General features: G+C 41.2%; 1 protein-coding gene across 1 annotated transcript in view; it reads left to right on the top strand.

Annotated features, from left to right (window-relative positions):
• LOC116463753 (unconventional myosin-Ie) overlaps positions 1–18,738 on the top strand; it is a 231,182-nt gene that overhangs the window by 96,611 nt on the left and 115,833 nt on the right. The window contains exons 2-3 of the mRNA XM_032147009.2: positions 2,497–2,640; positions 13,693–13,782. Coding sequence (XP_032002900.1) covers positions 2,497–2,640; positions 13,693–13,782 — 234 coding nt within the window. The remainder of the gene's footprint in view (positions 1–2,496; positions 2,641–13,692; positions 13,783–18,738) is intronic.

The raw sequence follows: 18,738 nt of genomic DNA, 5'->3' as shown, positions 1-18,738 counted from the left end.
AAATAACTAATTCCTTTGCGTATTGTAACCACTATTGCCTTGTTGTAGATAGCAGACTGGAAAATGAGTCCTCTTCGAACATTAGAGACTGGGGCTAGGAATCTTCAGTGTCGAGTGATATTTGGAACTATGAGAATCAATGAACTCCACTGTGAGTGCTTTTCTGCTAGGAAATAACTACCATGAGAAAAAGGAGGAAACAGCCTCTGAGGTGGGGCAGTCAGGAATGTGTCTCTGTGCAGTGAGACAGAGAAAGACCGATGGGTTTGATACTGAGACAAACTTGGGTTACGCTAGGAAGGCAGTTTCTTTGGATCAGTACAAACATACACACCATGACACAGAGCTTCTCTGTTTCTTGTCCTTATAGAAGTTGAATAACTACTTATTAACAGCCCTTGTGTTTTGTTCAACTCTGCTTCCATTTTTAGATGTCTATGGGGGTTAAAAACCAACCAACCAATCTGCAGGTTGGTTACTCTGGGACCCTAGTTTTCTGTGCAGAGTAACTGTGGGTGCCCAGAAAGCTGGAAAAGGTGGGGGAGGTGAGGAGAGGAGGAATCACTGGGAATTATCCGGCTGGAAGTAGACCATGGGCATTCAATGGAAATCTAGTGAGTCATGCTGTGGCCAGTGCTTTTTTCTCTTTCTGCTTTGCCACAAGGGGAAGAAGGAGTGGTGAGGTCTGAGGTAATTTTGTAGAATTGATGCTGCATGTGGTTCTGAGAATGCCAGATCTAGAGAGTTTCCTTATGCAAGACAGCATGGGTGGCAAGCCTTCCAGAATCCCTTTCCAGAGTAGGAGCCCACGACACTGTACACTTTTCCTGTGGTAGCTCCTTCTTGGCTGATTTTAAAAGATGGCTTTTCCCAGAGCTTCTTAGAACTTGCTCTTAGCAAAGGATCTATGTTTCCCATAGAAAAAAAAGTAAACCATTTAATGAATTTTTAAAATAAAATTTGAAATGGCTTCCATCTCGTTTCTTTTCATCTTCTCCTCTCAAAAAGCCTCCTTTTCCCTTTTTTCATCCTAGTTTTGATGTCTGAGCAGTTGGCCTTTCTAGATATCCTTATTTAGAATTTTTCTCTCCTTCATTCGAAGTCCCCCAAGCAGTGAGCAGGGAGGGGGCAGGGGCGAGGCTCACCCAGTTCAGTGCCCACTGCACTTACCCACTGGCGACACTCCCAGTAGAATGCAAGCATTTGAAGGTAAGGGAGGATCTTCCAATATTGTCATGTAATATTTGCCATTACTTCATATTTATTAGCTTTTTTGCTGATAAGTGTAGATTATAATGAATGTCCTTCCTCCTCTGGTCTCCTCCGGCAAATTCTATATATCTTAGACCTACTTCAAATGGCTCCTTTTCTGGGAAGTCATTTCTTCTGCCTCTCCCAGGACAAAGTGGCCTACCCTCCACTCCTGGAACACCCATTTTGTGTGTGTTTATGTTGACTGTTATTGACGCATGAATCACTTTGTTCCATCATTATCTAGGTGTCCTTCAAGGGACTTTGAACTGCCCAAGTGCTCAGCTCCCCAAGTGCTCATGAGTCAGTTTGTTCCATCATTATCTAGGTGTCTTCATAGGACTTTAAGCTTCCCAAGTGTGCCATAAGAACTTGGCACATAGCTGAACACATGGGGGACCCCACTACAGAAATGCCAAATGAAAGGAAGCCCTGCAGTCCACAGAGTGTTCAGAGGCCGCCCCTGGTGTGAAGCTGAAAAATCCCAGACGTAGATGAGGGCCACAACTTCATCTACCCAAGGGGGCCACGTGGGGATGAGGCCTTCCTCTCCTGGGCGTGTTCCGTGATCTCGTTTCGTCTGTCCTGTCCACATCCTCGTTATTAGAGCAGTAATCAGTCATAAAAATGTAGCCTATCTTTTGAATATGGAAAGCCAGTATTACACATATGACAGTGATAAGTTTATGAAGGGAAAATAATTTAGATGACTTGACAAATTATGACCGTGTGACATAGCCTTTGTTTGATACATATTCTTTCCACTTCTGGATTCTGTCACGTAATTTGCAAAACGAGACTAGAAAGTTTCTATGTCGTTGCTTATTTTCACTGACAAATTTAACACAACAGTATGGTTGAAGGATAGTCTCATCGGAGACTATCGACCATGTGTTGTGCTGTATTCCTGACACTGTTTAGCACTTCACACTTGTTATTTTATTTAATCCTTACAGCAATGTTGTGAAATGGGTCTGTCTCCCACTTTACAAATAAGAAAAGAGAAGTCACTTTGTGTCACTTCAGGGACACAGTGAGCTTAGCTAGCTTTTGCCCACTTTGCTTAGTCTGTAGGTAGCAAAGCTGGAACTTGAATCCTCATCTTATTGATTGCAGGATTTTTCTCTGCACTACTCTTTCTGCTACATTTTATTTGAAGAATATTTGGGAAATTAACAGCATTTTCTGTTTGTTACTACAGGGGAGAACAAACTGTCCTAGTAACTGTGTGTTTTATGTTCCCAGGGAAGCAAAGGTGCCTACCAGTACCACTGGCAAAGCCACAATGTCAAGCACAGTGGTGTGGACGACATGGTGCTACTGTCCAAGATCACAGAGAACTCCATCGTGGAGAATCTGAAGAAGAGATACATGGATGACTACATTTTTGTATCCTTTATTGGCTGCTTTGGACGTTTCTAAGTGATATTACAGTGTCCACAGTTAAATTGTGGCTTTATGCTGGGTGCAGTGGCTCATGTTTGTAATCCCAGCACTTTGGGAGGCTGAGGCAGGAGGATTGCTTGAGCCCAGGAGTTCCAGACCATCCTGGGCAACACAGGGAGACCCCATCTCTATTACAAAAAATAAAAACTGAACTTGTGGCTTTATTCCTGGCTTGAGAAGAGCTATCTGAAAGTCCGAACAGATGCTGTGCTCGCATTGTTTTCACCATTTCAGAATAAGGTTTTGTATGTTTATGTCACTTGATTCAGGCTGTGCAAAGGCCAAAGATGATGCCCGGTTATTCTCCTGGCATTTCACAAAGTAAAATGCAGCCAGTATTTATCTATTTTAATCTATAATATTGTCCCTTTGACATGCTCTAGTCATGCACGTGGTGTCTAAAACCTCTGCTCTTCCTAGAGGAAGTCCTAGTTTGCAAAGAGTTCTATCAATAATGCATCCTGACTGCAAAGCAGAGACATTTGAGTCTGCACTTAAAAGGCTTAAAAATTTTGCCAGTTTTTCTGCATTTTAATGTTTACTAAAGGAAATGTGAGAAGTGAAGATCGACTATTGAAAATGCCTGACGTTCTTGAGTTGTTCTTTATGTTTCAATTTTAGCTTGCCAGATGCCATTTTTTATGGGGCTTTAAAAAATGCGGAATGGAAATTTGATGCAAATATGGGTTGACTTCATTATCAACAGGGAACTGTGATATTTGCTTAAGTTCCTATAGGATTCAGGAGTTGCGTTTGATGCAACTATGTAAAGATATACTGGTGGAACTATTGTGAGAGTTAGTCATGGACATGCAAAACTCTGTGTGAAATCTATATAATAGTACCAAAAAGTTTAACTTTGATGCCAATAGTGCCTTCTGAAAGAGTATGGTATCATGGATGACCTATTAAAAAGTGGAGTCTTTGCTACTGATGTAATATACATCTTAGATTTTTACCCAAAAAGCTTGGGGAAGAATAGTTTTCACATCAGTGGCTTATTATGATTACTTAAACTGGTTGTTTGACTATTAGCTAAAAGCACTGGAACCTTTGCAGTAATAACTTTTGCAGGGGCTGCCTCTCCCATCACTGGTAAGTTGTGGGGGGGTGGGGTTCAACTTATCAGGTATTTAGCATACAATACTATTAAATAATTAACAGCATTATTCCAAGGCATTTGGACCATTCTGACCAGTACTCTGCTGTTTCTTATTTACTATAAGGGAATTTTACCAATATCTATGTAGTTAAACCTCTGAACCTCTGTTTTCAAGGATTAACAGATATAGTTGGATTTATTGGCTAAATTATAATTGCATCATTTAAAACATTTATTTTATTTTTATAGCACTTCGGGAGGCAGAGGTGGGTGGATCACTTGAGGTCAGGAGTTTGAGACCAGGCTGGCCAACATGGTGAAACCCTGTCTCTACTAAAAATGCAAAATTAGCGGGGTATGGTGGCGTATGCCTGTAATCCCAGTTACTTAGGAGGTTGAGGCAGGAGAATTGCTTAAGTTTAGGAGGCAGAGATTGCAGCGAGCCAAAATTGCACCACTGCATCCCAGCCTGGGTGACAGAGCAAGACTCTGTCTCAAAAAAAAAAAAAAAAAAAGTAAATTTATTGTATTTTTAAATGACAAATAGTAATTGTATCTAGTTGCGGGATATAATGTGATTTTTTTTTCTTTTTTCTTTTTTTCTGGGGGGACAGGGTCTCCCTCTGTCACCCAGGCTGGAGTGCAGTGGCATGATCCCAGCTCACTGCAACCTCCGCCTCCCCGGCTCAGGTGATCTTCCCACTTCAGCCTCCCAAGCAGCTGGACTACAGGCACACACCATGATGCCTGGCTGATTTTTTGTAGAGATAGGGTTTCACCACGTTGCCCAGGCTGGTCTCAAACTCTTGAGCTCAAGCAACCCACCTGCTTCGGCCTTCTAAAGTGCTAGGACTATAGGTATGAGCCACCGCGCCTAGCAATGTGATGTTTTAATATGTATATACATTTTAGAATAATAAAATCAAGCTAATTAACATATCCATCACTTCACATACTTACTGTGTGTGGTGTAAACATTTAAAATCTATACTCAGCAATTTTGAAATATACATTACATTATTATTTACTTATACAACTTCTGGATCAGGGTGGCGACCTATGGCTGATGGACAAAATCTTACTCACCACCATTTTTTGGACAGCAGTTTTGTTGAAACACAGCCATGCTCATTTGTTTAGTTACTGTCTAGGGTTGTTTTCACACTATGGTGGCAGAGCTAAGTAGTTGTAACAGACTCTCTGCAAAGTCTCAAATACTTACTTTCTGGCCCTTTGCAGAAAAAAATTTGCCAACTTATGCTCCAGATACCTGTGCAGGGTTTCCTTTTTTTTTTTTTTTTTTTTTGAGATGGAGTCTTGCTCTCTTGCCAGGCTGAAGTGCAGTTGGCGCAATCTTGGCTCACTGCAACCTTTGCCTCCCAGATTCACTCCTGCCTCAGCCTCCTGAGTAGCTGGAACTACAGACGTGCACCACCACGCCCAGCTAATTTTTGTATTTTTAGGAGAGACGGAGTTTCACCATGTTGGCCAGGATGGTCTCAATCTCTTGACCTCATAATCCGTCTGCCTCGGCCTCCCAAAGTGCTGGGATTACAGGCGTGAGCCACCATGCCCGGCAGCTTCATTTAATTGAATTGTACAAAAGCAGTTATGTTCAGTTGCAGGTTTTTATTTTATTTGGTCAAAATACTGAAATATGCTTACTTTATGTGGGCTTGTGACTGTCAAAAAAATGTTAATCACTTTTACGTGCAGCACCCACAGCACATGAAAACTGGCAGATAATTGATGAGAAGGAACTAGGTGGCAGGATGTGGATCTGGACTGTCTGGCTTCAAACCTTGCTCTGCATAGATTTGGTGACCGTATTGTTTTGTGAACTCTGTGCCTTGGTTTCCATACCTGTAAAATGGGAGTAATAATAAAATCTCCCACATAAGGCTGTTGTAGGGTGAAACGAAATAAAGAATGCAGCAAGTAAACAGTAAGTATGAGTCATTACCACGCACTAGGGCAGGTGTGTAAGTGCTTCCCGTATTTCCGAGTTATTTTCCAAAAATTCAACTGTAAACTTGTTTATTGGAAATTAAAATGCATTTTGCCATGGAAACCGTTATAAATGGAGGATTGACAAGCCCATAGAAGTCTTCATTTCCACTGAATGTAGTAGTTGTACAAATTATATTTTGAAATGTTCTTGGAATGTGGGCCGAACTTACTGCATTGTAAAGATGGAAATAACGGTTTTTTGATAAGCTGAGTATAAAAAGAAACAAATGATGTCCGTAGTCAGTCTCTCCTAACTCCAGGCAGCCTCACTCCTCCCCATCATGATTGTTTACTCCCAAAACACCAGAAGCAGGGACTACGTCTTGTATATCTTCTTCAAAAAGCAACATATAAAAACCCTGTAAAGCAATATAGGTTCATTTAACATGGCTCATACCATGCAGTCAAGCAAAAAGGAAAATACCGAAGTCACCCAGAACTCATCACCAAAGATTAGTTCTTATTAATCTCTTGGTGTAGAGCTTTCAGTTTAACCACATATGGCCATGCATATGTGTGCTTTCTTATTAATTTTAATAAAAATGGCATCATCCTGCCTCATGTATTTCTTGGTTTCCTGCATAATTTTTGGCATGGTGCATTGTATTAAGTATTCATTGACAATTTGTTGACTACTAAGACTTGCTTTTTAAATTCAGACAACAGAATTTTTAAATGACTCACACAGAGAGGGCCGTTTATGCGCCTTTGAATTCATGCCTTTGAATCGATGACTGACTAATCGTGTGTTCTACCAAGGAAATGAGTTACTTGACCGCTAATGACTTTATGTTTTAGAAATCTCTACCCACTCAATATATGGGAAGCCCAGCATAAATGTGCTTTCTATCATTAGCACAGAGTAGCTTTCAGCTTTGAGGAAGCTTGATGGATGTTTATGAAATAATATGGGGGCTCTGCTGCAAATCTTCCTCTGCTAAGTGATAAAAGCATCCTTTAACACTCCAATGTTAAGGGAGTATTATAATAGAATGGCATTACTGTAAGTAAGAGTTGGGTTTTTTCCTCTCCTATGTTTAATTGTTAAGACGAGAAGAGACTTGATTTCGCATTAAGTTATAAAATTGCTCACTTTATCCCTTCTATATCTAATTCCTGCACATTGTCTTGTATTGAAAGTCAGCATTTGGAGCGATGGATTGTTAATGCATTCGGGCTGAATGCACATTTCTTCTACATTAGGAAAAAAAAAATCCACTTAGAAAATACTGACATTGTTTACCAATAAAACTCCATATTTTTGAGTTATTTGTCCTATGACAAGGTTTAATTTGCCATCTGTTTGTCATCAATGTTGCCACACTTTTTACAATTACATTGTAAGATCTATGAGGAAAACATTACAGTGTTCTCTGTTGTGCGTGGGGAGAGAGCACTTCTGACCACTTGGCTGATGGAAAGAGTTCCTGTGCAAAGCACTCTGTGTTCATTCGGTCCAACTTTCTCCAAACTTGTTTTTACTCAAAGGCCGCACTCAAGTGTGTTTGGCATTTTTAGTCCTTGAATTAGGAGTCCAGACTTTCGTGCCAGGCCCACTAGATTTCAAAGCAGCGTAGTTGTTCCGAGTGAGGTCTGGCCCTTGGCATCCAGTTCACTGGAGGGGCAGCATGCTATATATCAAGACAGACGCCAGGCTGGAGCCAAAGCCTCGAGTTCCAGCCCACCCATTCTCCACGTGACTCTGGGGAAGTCAACTCACCTCCCTGTGCCACCTCAGGGATGAACCCAGGGAAGTCCACTCGACCAGCATAGGTGGTTTTGGGAAATTCACTGACTATTAAAATACATTTTAACTGGCTGGGCACAGTGGCTCATGCCTGTTATCCTAGCACTTTGGGAGGCCGAGGCAGGTGGATCGTGAGGTCAGGAGATTGAGACCATCTTGGCCAACATGGTTATACCCCGTCTCTACTAAAAATACAAAAATCAGCCAGGTGTAGTGGCGCATACCTGTAGTCTCAGCTACTCAGGAGGCTGAGGCAGGAGAATTGCTTGAACCCGGGAGGCAGAGGTTGCAGTGTGCCAAGATTGCACCACTGCACTCCAGCCTGGTGACAGAGCAAGACTCCGTCTAAAAAAAAAAAAAAAAAAAAAAAAAAGCTTTTAAAAGTTCAACTCTTAGCATTGCCTAATAAGACTATTAAAAACAAACATTTGAGGCTGGGCATGGTGGCTCACGCCTGTAATCCCAGCACTTTGGGAGGCCGAGGCGGGCAGATCACAAGGTCAGGAGATCGAGATCATCCTGGCTAACAAGGTGAAACCCCGTCTCTACTAAAAATGTAAAAAATTAGCCGGGCGTGGTGGCGGGTGCCTGTAGTCCCAGCTACCCCGGAGGGTGAGGCAGGAGAATGGTGTGAACCTGGGAGGCGGAGCTTGCAGTGAGCCGAGATCACACCACTGCACTCTATCCGGGTGACAGAGCAAAACTCCATCTAAAAAAAAAACAAAAAACAAAATTTGGAAGTTGTACTACCATCACGTTTCATAAAAGAAAGAATATTTTTACACCAAAAACATAGGAAGGACATAATCTAAGAATAAAGGACCGTTTCTTTATTTTGAATAAATTATGCTTTATAAAAAATTCAGTGCACTGTTTTTTTTTTGTCATTCTTGCTGCAGGTCAATGAAAACTGATAGATCCATGGACAGGCATTTGGGAACCCATCAATTAAAGATATCTTGGGTTTCTTCTGTCTCCCAGAGTCTTTTAAATAATTGACATTTTTTTCCTCCTGTTTTTTGGTATCATAGCTTCATATCTTTATGCAGTTTGAAAATTAACCTTAGGCCACACCTTCACCACCAAGGATTATGTGGGTAAAGACAATGATCCGAACAGCTTTTCCCAGAGGCACACCTGAATTATGCAACAGGAGTGGGAGTGAACATTGTTGGAATTACCTGGCGTTCCCAAACCAGCAGGAGAGCACAGGTCTCCAGAAAATAGCTAAGGCCTCTGCAGACATAGCAAGGTGGAAAAGGTGAGAATTGTTTAGTTAAACAATTATTCCAAACTCTCACCGGAAATAACTACAATATGTTTATTTTCTTTAAATCAATTAAATTCTCCTCAGTTTTTCTGTAGAAACAGCCATGTTATTTTTTGAGACTTTTTTTTAAATTTATTTTTTATTTTATTTGCTCTGTCGCCTAGGCTGGAGAGCAATGGCATGATCACAGCTCGCTGCAGCCTTGCCTTCCCAGGCCTAAGTGATCCTCCCATCTCAGCCTTCCAAGTAGCTGGGACTACATGTGAAGACCACCATGCCTGGCAATTTTTTTTTTTTTTTTTTAAGAGATGGGGCCTCAGTATATTGCCCAGGCTGGTCTCGAACTCCTGGACTCAAGCAATCATCCCACTTGTCTTCCCACAGTGTTGTGATTATAGCAGCCAACCAGAAACAGCCATTTTAAACCAAACTTTATTTTTCAGGTATCTTCCCAAATAGTATTATCCCCAAGAACCCTACTGATAAATTTAGGGAGCAGGTACAAATTTCCCTCTTCATTTCATTCTGACCTGAGTCATTGATTCAGGATTGGCCTAGAATAGTCCAAAATAAATTTTTGTTTTTGTTTTTTTCCTGAATATCTCCTTAACCAGGCCCTAATCAGAATTTATGTAATCTACTTGGTGAAAAATCAAGACTTAATGAGATATCTCTTTATATAGCAGATTAACAGTTTTTAAAATGTTGGTTACTTTAGGAGCTCATATGCAACTGAATTCATATTTATTGAGTAACCAAGGGATTGGTGGGGAGGTGGTACCTTTGTCTGTTGTCCTGAGGGCAGCCCTTTATTCTTTGTGTACAGTGATCAATTTGTCTAGGACAAGGCGGCAGTAACCACATTCCCTTTACAACTAAGGGAAAGAGTACCCTCCTCCATGGAAGGAGCTTATTTGCCTGTTTGTTTTTCGCTGGTGATGGATGTAGACATGAAATAAACATCTTCCTCTTCTGAAGTGAAGATGGTTCTAGCAGTGCTGTATTTCTTTAAAATTGGGTTTACCATAAGAATCATTATTACTTCATTCATTAATTGTTTGTTTGTTTTCCTTTTTGGGAGCCAGGGTCTGGCTCTGTTGCCCAGGCTGGAGTGCAGTGGCATGATCATGGCTCACTGCAACCTTGACCTGCTTGGCTTAAGCAATCCTCCCACGTCAGCAGGAACTACAGGCACGTACCAACCAACATGCCTGGCTAATTTTTTAAAATTTTTTTGTAGAGATGAGGTCTCACTAGATTGCCCAGGCTGGTTTTGGACTACTGAGCTCAAGGGATCCACCCACCTTATCCTCCCAAAGTGCTAGGACTACAGGCTTGAGCCACCACACCCCGCTCATTCATTCAATTTTGATTAGATCCTTACCAATTAGAAAAGATACTTTAAAAATCCACCTAAGGGAAGTAGGTTTTCGAGTATGCAAAGCATCACAGAATCTAACTTAGAAGAGGCTGCCAATTTAGGGTTGCCAGATAAAATTCAGGACTGCTGGTTAAGTTTGAATTTCAGATAAATAACAAGTTACTTTTTACTATAAGTATGTACCAAATATTACTGGGGAACAGACTTATTTGGGACATACTTAAAAAAATTCTTGTTTTCATGCTTTTCCAATTTAACTAGTTTTCTGTGTTTTTATTTGCTAAACCTGGCTACCAATAATAATATTAACACAACAGTACCTGCTTATCTTAGACATTCTAGCTTTTGATTAAGAGTATGGGCGTGGGATCCAGACTGCCTGAGTTTGAATCATAGCTCTGCCACTTACAGTGTGTGACCTTAAGCAACTTTTAAAATTTCTCCATGCCTCAGTTTCCCTGTACAGGTTGAGTATCCTTAATCTGAAAATTCCAAATTTGAAATGCTGCCAAGTTTGAAATGTTTTGATAATTGACGCGATGCTCTTCAGAGCATTTCGATTTTGGATTTTTGGGTTAGGGATGCTGAACTGGTGGTGAGTGTAATGCAAATGTTCCAAAATATGAAAAAATGCACAATCTGCAAAAAGCATTTTGGATAAGGGATAGTCAACCTGAAGTCAAATAGGTTGTTATTTGGTGCTAAGATGTAAATGTGTGTGTGTTTAATTAATTTTATCACCCCTTATTGAGTCTTGGCTATGGCATCATGGACGTCTTACCTGCTTGATAATTTTAACAGTACATATATGTGTCCTAAATTTTCACTGATCTATCATTGGCCTCATCTGACTTTGGCGATTGGGAATACATTTTCCATGGCCCTGCTTCCATAACTCTTCAGTAATTTTCAGTTATGGCTCACTGTCTCATCAGCATTTTCTCTTAGCGCTATAGCCTGCCCTTAGACCAGAACTGGGCACCGCTGAAGTGGTCTTAAAACCACCTCATCTTCCCTAATAGCAATTCATGTTCCACCCCTTCAAGTCTGAAGATCTTTCTGGTCAGTGACAAAGAGAAGTAAAATCACAATCATGTCACTCTGCATGCTTACCTTTGTATATACACAATAATCTAAAAGATTATCTTTAAAAAAATTACGTGATTATATGATCCATCTCACATTGATTTGTATTCAATAATAATAACACTGTGTCTAATAGAAACTAACATACTATTGCCTCTAAAACAGCACCTGGCGTGTTAAGCCGCACTTGAAACATGCATCATGATTTCAGATATTAGATGATAAAACATGTGCCTTAGAGGATATTAATTAAGGAAAAGCCACTACTATGTGCTATGCTCACAGTGCTGAGCATTTTATAATTATTTCATTTAAGTATAGTGAGACTATCAGCTAGGTCCTATTTTATCTCCATCAGCACCAGCCAATCTGACTGAACACCTAGGCTGGTTTTCATGGTACACAGGTCTTAATATGTAAATATAAAAATGTCCCCCTGTCGGAGGAAATCTCGTAGTTTTAAGTCTTTATCTAAAACTGTATATTTGTAAATAACTTTTTGTTTAACAATTTATTTGTAAAATTTCTAAACACCTCGAAATTGATCATTGGAAGAAACAGTTTTGAATGTCTCTGTGTGTGTTTGTTGTTTAGATTTTTTTTCTCCATGAAGTCAAGAAGTTATATATATTCTCTCCATGAAGTCAAGAAGTTATATATATTCTGTTTATTTTGTTCACTGTTATATCCTGAACATCTAAAACAGTGCCTGGCATGTTAAGTAAGCACCCAATTCAAATTAGTTGATTGTTGAATGAATAAGTGGAAATATTTTTCATGTGATCATAAGTCTTCATTTATTTTGGTATATTAAAATGTGTTGTGTAAAATTTTTAAGGCCCAGCATAAGCATAGCCTCTCTGAGAGGCCATCTTGTATTCCCCAAGCAGAAATAATACTTTCTTTCCCTAAACCTGATGTAGGTGGGTTTATAATTTTCTTCTCTGAAAACTACCTTATTTATGATTATTACTATTATTTTGAGACAAGGTCTCTGTCACCCAGGCTGGAATGTGGTGACATGATCTTGGCTTGCTGTAACCTCTGATCTGGCCTCAAGCAATCCTCCCGCCTCAGCCTCCCAAGTAGCTGGGACTGCAGGCACATGCCCCCATGCCCGGGTAATGTTTTTGATTTTTTTTTTTTTTTTTTTTTTAAGAGATGGAGTTTTGCTATGTTGCCCAGGCTGGCCTCAAACTCCTGGCCTAAAGCGATCCACCCCCTCGGCCTTCTAACATGCTGGGAGTACAAGCATGAGCCACTGCACCTGGCCAGAAAATTACCTCATTGATGCCTTTTAATTCCTCTAAGCTTCTGGAGAACAGAGCTGTTAGTTCATCTTATCCCTGTATTTGTTAAAGTAGTTGATGTTTTTTTTTTTTTTTTTTTTTTTTGAGACGGAGTCTTGCTCTGTGCCCCAGGCTGGAGTGCAGTGGCGCGCTCTCGGCTCACTGCAAGCTCCGCTTCCCGGGTTCACGCCATTCTCCTGCCTCAGCCTCCCGAGTAGCTGGGACTACAGGCGCCCGCCACCACGCCCGGCTAATTTTTTGTATTTTTAGTAGAGACGGGGTTTCACCGTGTTAGCCAGGATGGTCTCGATCTCCTGACCTCGTGATCCGCCCGCCTCGGCCTCCCAAAGTGCTGGGATTACAGGCTTGAGCCACCGCGCCCGGCTCTTTTTTTTTTTTTTTTTTGGAGACAGAGTCTCACTATGTTGCCCAGGCTGGAGTGTAATGACACAATCTTGGCTCACTGCAACCTCCGCCTCCTGGGTTCAAGCGATTCTCCTGCCTCAGCCTCCTGAGTACAGTAGCAGGGACTACAGGCGTATGCCACCACACCTGGCTAATTTTTGTATTTTTAGTAGAGACGGGGTTTTCACCATGTCAGCCAGGCTGGTCTCGAGCTCCTGACCTCAAATGATCTGCCCACCTCAGCCTCCCAAAGTGCTGGGATTACAGGCATGAGCCACCATGCCTGGCTGATGATCATGTTTTTAGTGTACCTAACAGATACGAAAGTTCAAAGGAAAAAATGCATATCATTTGAGGGGAGGGCTGATAACTGCTTTTTTCACTCCTTGGCCATTTTTGCTTTGTTTTCTTTTCTCCTTGCTGTACATGTCACCCATCTTGAAAGAATGTGCTTTAGTTCATTTAAAATAATGATTTCATTTTGTAGCACCTTGGTAATTAAATTTATTACTCTTCCTTCGGAGGAACAAAGCCTGTGCTAGTTGGATGATGGCTTTTGTCTTTATTTGTAATCTTTTAGAAAACAAGTACACAAGCTTTCCACTTGGATAGTCATTACGAATTCTTGATAACATCTGGTTACTTAATTTGAAAAATGCGTAGCTATGAAGATTAATGATGGACCTTAACTGAGTTTAAATTCAGACATATATAGGATCTGTATTAATCTCGGTCAACCCTTTCAAGCAGATGCCATATTTTGGGGAAAAGGAAATTGAAATGTACCAAGGAGCGGTAAGTTACGTGTCACATAAATTACTGCCTTATTTTGGGCTTTTATGATGCAGACATGGTTTTTCTTGAAGTTAGCAGTACTTTTGTACTTTTCTATTATGAACTTTTTACTGGAGAAACTTAAGTGACATTGTTTGATTTTTAATGATCTGCTTTTTATTTTTATTTTTTAATTTTTATTATTATTTTTTTCTTTTTTGAGACAGAATTTTGCTCTTGTTGCCCAGGCTGGAGTGCAATGGCATGATCTCCGCTCACTGCAACCTCCGCCTTCCGGGTTCAAACAATTCTTCTGTCTCAGCCTCCCGAGTAGCTGAGATTACAAGCACGTGCCATCACACCTGGCTAATTTTGTATTTTTAGTAGAGACGGTGTTTCACCATGTTGGTCAGGCTAGTCTTGAACTCCTGACCTCAGGTGATCCACCTGCCTCAGCCTCCCGAAGTGCTGGTGAGCCACCATGCCTGGCCGATGATCTGCTTTTTAGAGCAGAGCTCAAAAAAGCTTAGGACTGTCTAATATTTGAGCCTTATTTGCAAAGAAAATTAGTTAAATGGGATGTAGGACCTACAGCTTAGGGATCTTCCTGTTTCCACATATGCCACAAAAATCTAAGGAATAAAAATCAGTTATGGGTAAAAAAATTGAGCAATGGGTACTGATTTGCAGAATCAGAACCATTGTTAAACTATGACTATGACTTGAACATGAAAAATGAATCTTGTATTACTTCATTTATTAATTTGACCCTGGTTCCTATTCATAATCAGCTCCATAGCCATTTCAGTTGTATAGTAAAAATGGAAGCTGTAATTCTCCTTAATAGATTTTATTCTGTAGTTCATCACTTCCCCAGGCCTCCCCATCTCTGCATCTTTTTCCTTTCCTTTTCCTTCCCTCCACAGCAGAAGCACAAGAGTATTCATTAATCCTGACCCCTAAAAAGCAAACAAAAGAGAGCCCACACAAATTCATCAGTTGAAGTGGAAGGCAATTTACCCAGAGCAAGAGCCCACCCCATTGTTGCCAGATGAATGGTGCTGGTAGCTGGAGCCGAAGGAGGCTGCCACGCGAAAGACCTTTGATAATGCTGCCTTTATGGGAGCCCAGCACAAGGGAAACACTGTCAGCAGAGGCTGGCCCTGCCCTAGTGCCCTGATCAGCAGGCGCACAGAGCTGGCTTGGCGTCCTCATTGACAGCCAAGGCACTGTAGATGGAAGTGCTGTGCATGTGTGTTTCTCTCCAGTTTTCTGAAAAGGGTTGCTGTATACACGTCCCTTTTAGACCATTTATCTTTTGAAGTGTTCTCTTTACGGAAATGTAGAATTTCTAAAAAGTATGCTCAATTTTACTGCTAATGGTAACAGATTATTGTGAAACTGGTATTTACTGAGTGCCATGTACTATGTTATACTTGCAGCAATAATAAAACAGCCCTGGATGCTGGCTGTGTCATAACATCTATCTCCATTTCACAGATGAGGAAACTGAGGCTCAGAGAGGTGAAGTACTAAAATCTACTGAGTGGTGGAGCTAGGAGTTGAAGTCAGGTCCTAATGAGAGTCTCAGGGGAGGGAAGAATCAGGTAAAGGAAATGCCCACTCTGTAGTTTTCTCACAGATAGCTGAGAGGTTCAAGAAGACCACAGATAGGAAACCAGTTTGGAAAATATAGAGTGACATGCAAAGGTCAAGTATGACAGTTCAGCAGCGTTGAAGCCTTACTGGGCAATGACTTCCCCCCATTGCCCATAGCTTGCTTTCCACTCCATTTCCTTCCATTTTCCATCTTCTTGTCTTTCTTACAGTCCTCTACTTTCTCATTTTCAAAGAGTCATTAATGATGTTTGTACACTTGAGACCAGAAACCCAAAATGATGGTAACTGAGAGGGGTGCTAAGGCCTAAGTTTTGGTGATACTCTCACCGAAGTGAGAACCTGACCTAAAGAGGGGAATTTTTAAACAAAATTATGAGAGTCCATTGTTTTGGACTGATCTCATGCACTAGCCCCTGACAGACCAGACCAAACCAACATGGAGTCACTCATGTTACATGTGACATAATCAAAACTTTAAAGAAACAGACCAGGAGATGCCAGCAGGAGGAGGTCCACTCTACTCTAACCCTTCAAAAAGTAACCTAAAGTCTTTGTTCCCATCTTACAAACCCCACTGTTCTGCTATTTGTCAATGACATTTGAGAATAAGTACATTTTTACAACAGTGACAGAGTGACATCAGTGCCTAAAGTTTTGGTCAGTATCTCAAAATTGAGAAGATGACCAAAAGAGGGAAATTGGACTGGGCGTGGTGGCTCATGCCTATAATCCCAGCACATTGGGAGGCCAAGGTGGGAGGATCACTTGAGCCTGGGAGTTCAAGACCAGCCTGGGCAACATGGTGAGACCCCGTCTCTATTTAAAAACAAAAACAAAAAAAAACAAGAGAGGGGAATTGTTAAATTAAGTTTAGCCTAAAGCTGCCTCCTTACATGTTTTAAGTTCGGTCTAAATGTTTTCTTCTTTTCTTTTTTCTTTTGAAACAAGGTCTCACTCTGTCACCCATGCTAAGTGCAGTGCTGTGATCTTGGCTCACGGCAACCTCCACCTCCAGGACTCAAGCGATCCCCCGAACTCAGCTTCCCAAGCAAACAGCTGGGACTACAGGCACACACCACCATGTCCAGCTAATTTTGTTTCTTTTTTGTAGAGAGGAGGTCTCACTATGTTGCCCAGGTTGATCTGGAACTGCTGGGTTCAAGTGATCCTCTGGCCTTGCCTCCAAAAGTGCTGGGATTACAGGCATTAGCCATCACACCCAGCTCTAAATGTTTCTCTGTACACAGTGAACTGTAGCCTAACCAGATGTATAGACAAACTATAACCTACTCTTCTGCCAGTCACTGAGTTTTGGCCAATCAAAGGTGGCCAACTATTCAAACTGTGTTCAAATAAGGCAAACTCTAAACTAATCTGTAACTAATCTGGCTGTTTCTGTACCTCACTTCCATTTTCTAGATATATATTTTTTTGTTTGTTTGTTTTGTTTTGAGATAGAGTCTCACTCTGTCACCAGACTGGAGTGCAGTAGTGCAATCTCACCTCACTGCAACCTCTACCTCCTGGGTTCAAGCAGTTCTGCCTCAGCCTCCTCAGTAGCTGGGATTACAGGCATGTGCCAACACGCCTGGCTAATTTTTGTATTTTTAGTAGATACTGGGTTTTGCCACGTTGGCCAGACTTGTCTCTGACTCCTGACCTCAAGTGATCCTCCCACCTCAGCCTCCCAAAGTGCTGAGATTACAGGCCTGAGCCAGGGCCGGCCCTCACTTCCATTTTCTGTATATCACTTTCCTTTTTCTGCCCAAAAATCTTACGGCATATGGCAGCACTGGAGGCTCTCTGAATCTACTCTTGTTCCAGGGCAGCCTTATTCACGAATCATTCTTTGCTCAGTTAAACTCTGTTAAATTAAAATAATAATTATAATAATCCTGCACAATCCTAGTGTGGACTAGAAGTCCATTTAAAACCATATCCTGAGGTCCTGTCCAGGTATCCACTCCTGACCATAAGGTTAAGGCAGAGATCACATATTCTGGTTCCTGCATAGGGTTCTTTAGGTGACCAGTCCTAGGCATAGCTTGCAGCCCTCACTGGGTAGCTCCCCCTATGAGCCCCCTGCCTACAACATGGGAAGAACACTGGGTATCGGATACAAAGCCCCCTTATCCTAACCCCTCCCCACAAAACTCTCATCTTCTAGAGCATGGCAGTGAGAAACAACTTCTCAGCCAGGCCCCCTTTTCTATAGTAAGTCACTGCACAATAAAATGAATTAAGTAAATTAATCCAAAGATGGATTAAGTAAATTAATCCAAAGATGGATTAAGTAAGTTAAGCTTCACCTTTGTATATCACTCTATCTTTTCAAATTGCTTTCCCATCCGTCATTTACACTGTGAGACTTGCAGCTTGGACACCATTATTCCCACAATTATAGCTCACTGCATCCTCCAACTCCTGGACTCAAGCTATCCTCCCACCTCAGCCTCCCAAGTAGCTAGGACTACAGGCATGTGCTACCACACCCAGCTAATTAAATTTTTTTTGTGTGTGGAGACTAGACTCCAAGTCCTGGGGTTAAACGACTCTTCTGCCTCAGCCTACCAAGTAGCTTGGAGTGATTACAGGCTAGCAGTGTTCTTTCTCCATATATACTCAACAAAGTATTTCTCATTTTAGTAATTTTTGAGGTTGTGGTGAAGGTAGGTGTCAAGAAATTGTATAAAACAGGGCTGAAGTCAGTCTGATAATTTATTAAGCGTGGAAAATGTATTTAGTTTGATATTTGTGCATAGCTAAGATATCCCATAAGATGAAATCACAAACCCAGGAGAATATCTTAGTGTGGTAGGATTTTTTTTTTCCAATAGAGATGAAACAAACTGGCCAAACTAGCTTATCCCTTTAAAGAACCACACCTTCTTGCCCTCTTCTTATGGAAAGATTTAAGTATTTTTTCTGATCCATAGATAATCTCACCTAATTCCCTCTGAGGCCCCAGAATCTACAACGTGGCGTCTTAGAAAAAATTACGTAGGAATTTAGAATTCTGGTAGAAGTCGGATCTAGGTGTTTGGCAGGCCTCTCCAAAGAGCTGTTGCCCAAGTGTCTACAGAAACATTTAGAAATGGACTGTCACCTGCAGAGGCGTGTGTGGGTGGAAGGGTGGGGTGTTGGAGTGTCTGAAGACATGGGGCACATCCGGAAGGCTGAGTCATGGATATGCCTATGGGAGACTCCTTCCAAATTCCGTCTTAATTTTGTGAGGGTGTAACCTTGATGACCTAGAAAATTTTATGAATTCTTTTATCAAGCAACCTTTAAGATGTAATTATAGGCATTGGAACTGTAGTGCACGATTCATTTCCAAATTCAGGAAAAGAAATTTAA

This window comes from Hylobates moloch, unplaced genomic scaffold (genome assembly GCF_009828535.3).
Source record: "Hylobates moloch isolate HMO894 unplaced genomic scaffold, HMol_V3 SCAFFOLD_58, whole genome shotgun sequence".
Taxonomy (NCBI): Eukaryota; Metazoa; Chordata; class Mammalia; order Primates; family Hylobatidae; genus Hylobates; species Hylobates moloch.
The sequence above is the reverse complement of the archived record's forward strand: the minus strand, read 5'-3'. Positions and strand labels throughout refer to the sequence as shown.